The sequence below is a fragment of the Palaemon carinicauda genome, chromosome 22 (genome assembly GCF_036898095.1).
Source record: "Palaemon carinicauda isolate YSFRI2023 chromosome 22, ASM3689809v2, whole genome shotgun sequence".
Classification (NCBI taxonomy): domain Eukaryota; kingdom Metazoa; phylum Arthropoda; class Malacostraca; order Decapoda; family Palaemonidae; genus Palaemon; species Palaemon carinicauda.
Window position 1 is genome coordinate 86482959 of NC_090746.1, and position 7500 is coordinate 86490458.

At 34.8% G+C, this 7500-nt stretch overlaps 2 protein-coding genes across 3 annotated transcripts in view; both read left to right on the plus strand.

The window, feature by feature from the left end:
- Nucleotides 1-7500, plus strand: part of LOC137616582 (serine-rich adhesin for platelets-like) — a 267530-nt gene that overhangs the window by 82941 nt on the left and 177089 nt on the right. The gene's annotated exons all lie outside the window — the stretch shown is intronic.
- The window catches only part of LOC137616584 (uncharacterized), a 40360-nt gene continuing 34871 nt past the window's right edge, over nt 2012-7500 (plus strand). The window contains exon 1 of the mRNA XM_068346469.1: nt 2012-2586. Within this exon, the coding sequence (XP_068202570.1) occupies nt 2585-2586 (2 nt within the window). The 5' untranslated portion in view covers nt 2012-2584. The remainder of the gene's footprint in view (nt 2587-7500) is intronic.

The window sequence follows — 7500 nt, forward strand, 5'->3', positions numbered from 1 at the left end:
ATCCTAAAACTACAGAAAGAAAAAACTCCAATTGAGAAAGGAGTAAGACACGGAGACCCCATTTCTCCTGAATTATTCACAGCATGCCTAGAAAATATTTTACGAATGTAGATGGGGAAAATGTATGCATTAACATTAATGCCGCATACCTTAACAACTTAAGATTTACAAAAGACAAAGTTTTGTTAGTAGGAGGAATTGCAAAAGATGAACGAAGGTTTGAATAGAGAAATCAGAAATGTAAGCCTGGAAATGAATATGATTAAAACTAAGATAATGTTCAGTGGAAATGCAGAGAGACAACAAATAATGGTTTGGACAATCCTTTACAGATTATTAATGAATGTACGTACTTATTACAGACAGTAAGTGTCTTTCCTAGGACATGATACCGAAATTAAAAGAAGGATAAGCATGGGATGGTGAGCTTTTAATATACAAAATGAGATTATGAAAAAGAAAATGTCACTTTCTCTAAAAAGAAAAGTATTTAATCAGATGGTCCTACCAGCATCAACTTGAAGCCTTACTGAAGCCTTAGAACATAGCCTAACTAGTTAACAACTCAAAGAGCATTGGAAAGAGTAATGATTGGAATAACAATAAGAGACAGAAAAACAGCAACGTGGATACGAGGAAAACTAAAGTACAGGAGTTTCCAACAAGACGTAATAAAAAGAAATGGACATGGGCAGGGTATATATTGGGAATAACAGACGATAGAAAGGCATTAAGAATAACAGAATGTGTTCCTTTAGATTCCAAAAGAAACGGGAGAAGGAAGAGAAGACGATAGTTTGATGAACTAAAATAAATTGCAGGTGTAGACTGGCATAGAAAGACCAAAACCAGATGAGAGTGGAAGGACTTGTCTGAAGTCTTTGGCCTTCAGTGAATTAGTCAAGGCTGATGATATATATATATATATATATATATATATGTGTGTGTGTGTATACGTATGTATGTGTATTTATATATGTGTATATATATGTATGTGTCTGTGCGAGTATCTGTGAGCGCATGTACTATATAATATCTTTGAATGTAGAATAATAATAATCCAGAATAGATGACGCAAGAGAGAGAGAGAGAGAGAGAGAGAGAGAGAGAGAGAGATTTTATCTCAATTCTACCCTAGCAAGTAATACTAAGCTATTAAAAGATCCCACGAAAGCTCCTTAATTCTGAAGTCCTGTAGTCATCCAGATAGTATGTAATATCTCTCGTGAAGTTCACGGAAATGGGAAGGTCGTTACCTCAAATAGACGATTGTTGGTGTGTATCATTAATGAATGTTCCAAGGTTTATTACCAATATTTTTGTGCTTTGTCATATAAGAACCAAGAACCCCCTCCCTTACGAACAATCACTGATGTAGCCTACATTTTTTTTTCGTGGAAATGTCAAGTCTTTTGCACACAATTAGGCTATGCTCGCTCTTTATTTTTGGAGTTCATTTATAAAATGCAGTTGATATACTGTAAGTAATAATTTGACATTAAACTGAATTCACAATTTGACTAACAGGGGAATATTCAGCCAGCTATTCATATACTTTTTTTAGGTATTACGATTGGAATCCTTAAATTTCATTGACGTTTTTAGCTTGTCCTTGGCATTCACTCGAATGAATATTGGAAATTTGGGAGAAGGTTTTTATGAATTATACTGTAATGAGTGATTGGGTGCAGATCCTCAACGAAACGGATGGTTGTATAAAATGGAGAAAAAAAATAAATATAGGCCTACTTCGCCTTTACGGAATTTAAAAACTGTAAGTAGCAGCAACGTACTAAAAAGAGACATTACATTTGAATTAGGTCTGGATTCACCTTAGATCGTTAAGTACTTGCGACGTCCTCGAAAAATATCCTTTTCCAATTTCCTGCTGAGTGACGGTCTGTTGCATGTTGTGATTGACAGCCAGCGCGCCTTCAATCTGTACCCGTCAAGGCGCCCATCAGTTGCACGGGCCCGGGACGTATACCCAGGCAAACCATGTCCAATCTTGTTTTCCGCAAGGGGGCCTACGACACCTCTTCGTCGTAACATTCTTCCCGACGTCTTTGACATATTATCGGTAATAACGGCTGAACCAGAGGTGATAGTATGAGAAACGGAAAAAAAAAACCCCGAGTAACGGAGGCTGAAGCAACAGAAATCGAAAGCCACTCCCGACAACACGCGCTGCGCTTCGGACTCTTACGTTATTCAGTTCAGTTGGCGACTAACCTTCGCGTGGGTCGGAAGGTCTGGTACGTTTTGTCTTGAAGTTGTGTGAATGGTTCGGCGCGCCTTTGAGACCGCCATTTGAAACAAAACTTCCGGCTCAACGTAATAGCTTCTGTGGTGACCATTCACGTATGGCTTAAAACGATAGTGTAAAGCAAAGAAGAGAGCGGAGTGGAATCTTTTTAAGTTTTTAAACGTTTCGTCTTGCTAACGCCAATTGATATATCCGTTGAAGTTTACCACGACACGGTGAAGGACCTCCTTCCGTTTTTGAGTTGGAACATCTGCATTATTTGATTGACGGCCGAACTAATCATCTGCTCGGGGAAGGAGAAAAAGACTTGTGAAATCTATGTAAGTAAAAGTGAATATCGCCTAATCGATGCCCAGCATGCCTTGCCTTAGCGGTCTGATATCGCATGCGAGTTCGTTTCCTTTGACGTAAATAGCCCCATTCCCTTCTCTTCCCTTCCCTACCCTTCCCTTCCCCCAACATCCACACTGACAATCTCTACTGAAGGGAAAAATAGATTGTTGACACTCGTGATTATGGTGGGCTAAGTATATATCTCACTCTAGAATAGGGCAGTATTTAAGTCTGTGCTCATATTAACTCTCTCTCTCTCTCTCTCTCTCTCTCTCTCTCTCTCTCTCTCTCTCTCTCTCTCTCTCTCTCTCTCTCTCTCTCTCTCTCTCTTAATGATTCCACGATATCTAAAACTTTTATGACCAGAGTCTCAAGTAGGATTTTATTGTTATTATTTTTTTTTTTTAGATAATGATGTCTGTTATTCTTGTTGAAGATTGCCTGTTCTTTCCGATCAAGCACGGGCTCTTGCAATCATGCAGCCTGTAGTAGTGATGTTTGAGAGGATTGTTTAACAAATGGTTTAATATATACAGTATATATATATATATATATATATATATATATATATATATATATATATGTAAAATGGAAAATATGTTAAATACTGTATACACAAAGATACTCACACACACACACACACACACACACACATATATATATATATATATATATATATATTATATATACATATATATATATACATACATATATATATATATATATATATATATATATATATATATATATTTATATGTGTGTTTGTTTGTGTGTGTCATGCCCCCTTAAAGGTGATGGGTGCAAACGGTTCTTTTCCTACCATTTTTATCATTGCCTTTCGTGTGCCCCTATCCCATTCAGACGACCAACCATACAAGCGATAAATAAATTTACAAAGTTTCTTCTTTACATTGTATATTTTTAAACGGATGGATATCCACTCTTGGGGACACCGTGTGTGAATGTCCTTGACATAGTTATCTAAGTAAAACAAAACAAAAGTACATCCGGGATGTCATTAGGGTGATAAGAGAAGTCTGGCGACTGCTTCCAAAAGCACTGGGTAACAATGTGGTCGATATCTGACTGCAACTGTACTGTGACTCTCCTCGGAAGGCTTCAGAGATGCAGTTGATGTTATCTGATTTCAGTTTCAGTACAAATACTCAATGAAAAAGGAAACGTGTATGTCTTTAGGTATTCATGTACGAGTCTGTGGAGCAGATGATTAATTTTGTTATTGCCATGGGCTATAGGTTAAGGTCTGTGTATCGAGTCAGATTAATCCCGGGACCCTTGGCTGTGACGTCAGCTGGAGCCTACGCCATGGAGACCTCCTTCCCTAAGTTTATTCAATATCAATCAGTCGAACATTGAGCGAATGACACCTTCCGTCTCTTCGCTGTAAAAATAAATAAAAGATGCCTCATATATGTGTTGTGTTCGGATGCCAAAGTCATGGAAAGGGGGAGAAAACAAGTTTTCATCAGTTTCTAAAAGAAATTTAACAGAAAATGACATACTTACACTTGTTTGCTGTGGAAAATCAATTTAATGCTGCTGCAGGTCGTTTTGGTTTGCGCATCAACTCATCGGATTTTCATTTAAATCTGGAAACCTTATAGTTATACCGAGAAATCTTGTAAACTGAAGCCATTAGCTGTTCACGCTTTAGATGTACCATTTATCAAGTATATGATATTTTGTCAAATTTCTTCAATATTATGATATATATTACAAATAATGGAATCTATCATCCATGTAGATTCATTGATTTTATTTGTGCGGTGCTATTTGTTATCGCCATTGTCATTCCTTTTATACTGCTGTTCAATAACAGTGATTTCATATAATCGTTCTATCATTGTGACATTTGCTTACATTTGTAATCATTGAAATAAGTTTTCGTGATCTTTGTTGTTACTGTTTTGTTATCATTCTTGTTTTCACCAGTGTTCAGGGCAATTAAAAGATGGTTTCTGCCATTTCACAGATAATGCTGATTCTGTTGTGTGAATTTCAAGATTGAAAAAAGAAACCAGAGGAAGATTATTCAGAATGTTGCTGTTAATGTAAGCAAAATTCGAAAGCAATGACAATGTGCCAAAAAACAGCTTTTCTTTTAGCCCGAAGAAGCCAAAAGCGAGAGAGAGAGAGAGAGAGAGAGAGAGAGAGAGAGAGAGAGAGAGAGAGAGAGAGACTTTACTTCAAGAAAAACGTGGAAATGGAAAAAGTGTTGAACAAATCGCATAAACATGAGAGAACCGTAAAGTTTTATATTTATCATAAGTGAACTAGTTCTTGACTGGTAGAAATTTAAATTATCAGTTACTAATTATATTAACGAAGACCTAAAATGAAAAGCACTTTTTTATTAGCTGAATACTGGAATGGAAGGTTACCAAGATCTTAATGCTTTTGACCTCTGGAGTCATCTGGACGTTGGGGAGTGGATGTTCAATTTACTGAGTTATTTTGATCTGTAGACGTTTGTAATTGCATTTATTACCCCATTGCGTTGGTTGGATGATTTCATCGCAGAGGTGGTTCGTCCTACGCCTCTTAATCATTTCAGCACCCTCTTAATACTTGAAGGTCGTTACTATGAAAGGGCCTCTGCTGGCAGCTAAACAACCACTCAGTACCCATACTTTGGTTGGTGTCCATATAAGAAAGTTTTCACATCTTGGTCTATGCAAGTAACAAATGCCATATCTCCTTGGAGGTATAACATGATGCTCCGAAAATGGGAGACTTCTCTTTGTCGTCTCCGTATTGGTCACACTCGGTTGACACATGAGTTTCTGCTGAAGGGCCAACACCAACCCTATTGTGAAGACTGTTTAGTACCTCTAACAGTGAGGCATTTGTTGACCGAATGCCCCAATTATTATAACTTAAGGAATAAATATTTGTTTTGAGGCTCGAGGTGAGGGTGGCAGGTTCATCCTCGCCAAGATTCTTGGACATGATGTGTCCTACTATGCAAGTGGCATTTTTAGATTTATTTCAGAAGCAGGTCTTCTGAAAACTATCTAACGTTTATAATGACATCCAACTTTTACGGTTTTAATTTTGTATATATAAACTAAATGATATCGGCGTCAATGACCTTAGATGTCAGGATGCCTGAAAACTTTAAATCAATCAATCAATCAATCTTGGTCTATGCCATAACATCTGTATCCATATTTAATGTTACTTTCCAGATTACTAGTTCCATTTTCTGATTGGATGATTGTCAATATATTAGCGTGGTTACCACCAGGGTCACTGACCTAATCCCTTGTAATAAGGTTTACTCAGATCTACATATCTTTTGCAGTTCTTTTTTCACAGGTGTTGAAACGTTTCCTAAAAAAGCAAAATCTGTTTCGTGATTTAACAGGATGCTTTCCTTGCAATTAATCTTATCATCGATTTGTGCTGTCTTACTTAGAAAGATCCGACCACGCTACTTTCATTCACAAGGCATTCTTAGCTCGTGTTCGTTTTCGCCGTTCTGTTTTCATTCAATATTTTTTTCTGTATAATTTTTTTTTGTCTTTGATAGATATGTTGTTATTATTAACTATATGGGTTTTGTTCATAATGGTGATGATATAATGGTTATAATTCTTTTAAATTAAATTTCCAGTATATATGTATATATATATATATATATATATATATATATATATATATATTTATATATATATATTTATATATATATAGTTTATATGTATATATATATATATATATATATATATATATATATATATATATATATATATATATATATTCATATCGTTTTATGGTTCATGCCTTTTTCTTGGGGTGTGTGGGTGGGTGGATTATATAACTCTTTAGAATAAAAAGAAATGGAGTTCATACAATCATTTGCAGACTTCGGACAACATTTTTGACCTTCAATGATATCTTCCAAGTTGAACTTGAATTCGTATACAAATACATATTTCGAGGATCGAGTCCCGGATCTTTGATATCATTAGCTGCACATCAAATGTGTTGTCTGCTGGGAATTTTATACTAAAAATAATAAGAATTATGAGTAAAGTCTAACCAAAACGAAAATGAGCTCTGATTAAAAGATTTATTGTATTACTTTGTTTGCAATACATTTTCACTTAAAAAAAAGAGAGATTTTCACTGTAATTAGATGACTACAGTTTTTATAATTCATTGTTCGTGCTTGAATATGTTGAAGTTTTCTAATATAACTGTCACCGGAACCTGATCACCTTTTTGGGATACTTTTCAATTTATTACTTAATGAAATTTCTGTTTGTTCAGTTTGTTTTAAATATATCCACACATACACACGTGTATATACTGTATATACTATATATGTACATATATATATATATGTATATATATATATATATATATATATATATATATATATATATATGTGTGTGTTTGTTCGTAGGAGTATATATTTATTATCTGTCATTTTCATCATATGAAAATGACAGATATTAGATATATATTCCTACGGACACACACACATATATATATATATATACATATATATATATATATATACAGTATATATATATATATATATATATATATATATATATATATATATATATATATGTGTGTGTGTGTGTGTGCGTGTATGTCCATAGGAATATATATCTATTATCTGACATTTTCATCATATGTCCTGCCGACTGCATTGCCAGATGAAAATATTAAGCTGGAACTCGTGGTCCAGTTCGCTCATCGCCAGGATATATATCTATTGCGTGACACCATAGATATAATTTATAGTGGTGATTCGTGTCATAAGGAAACAATAACGCATAGTCTTAGATACAATAGATTTTAATGAATTAAAAGACGTTTTGTAATAATCTCTGTTACTGATATAAAAAGAAATCTTTGCGACTTTTTAA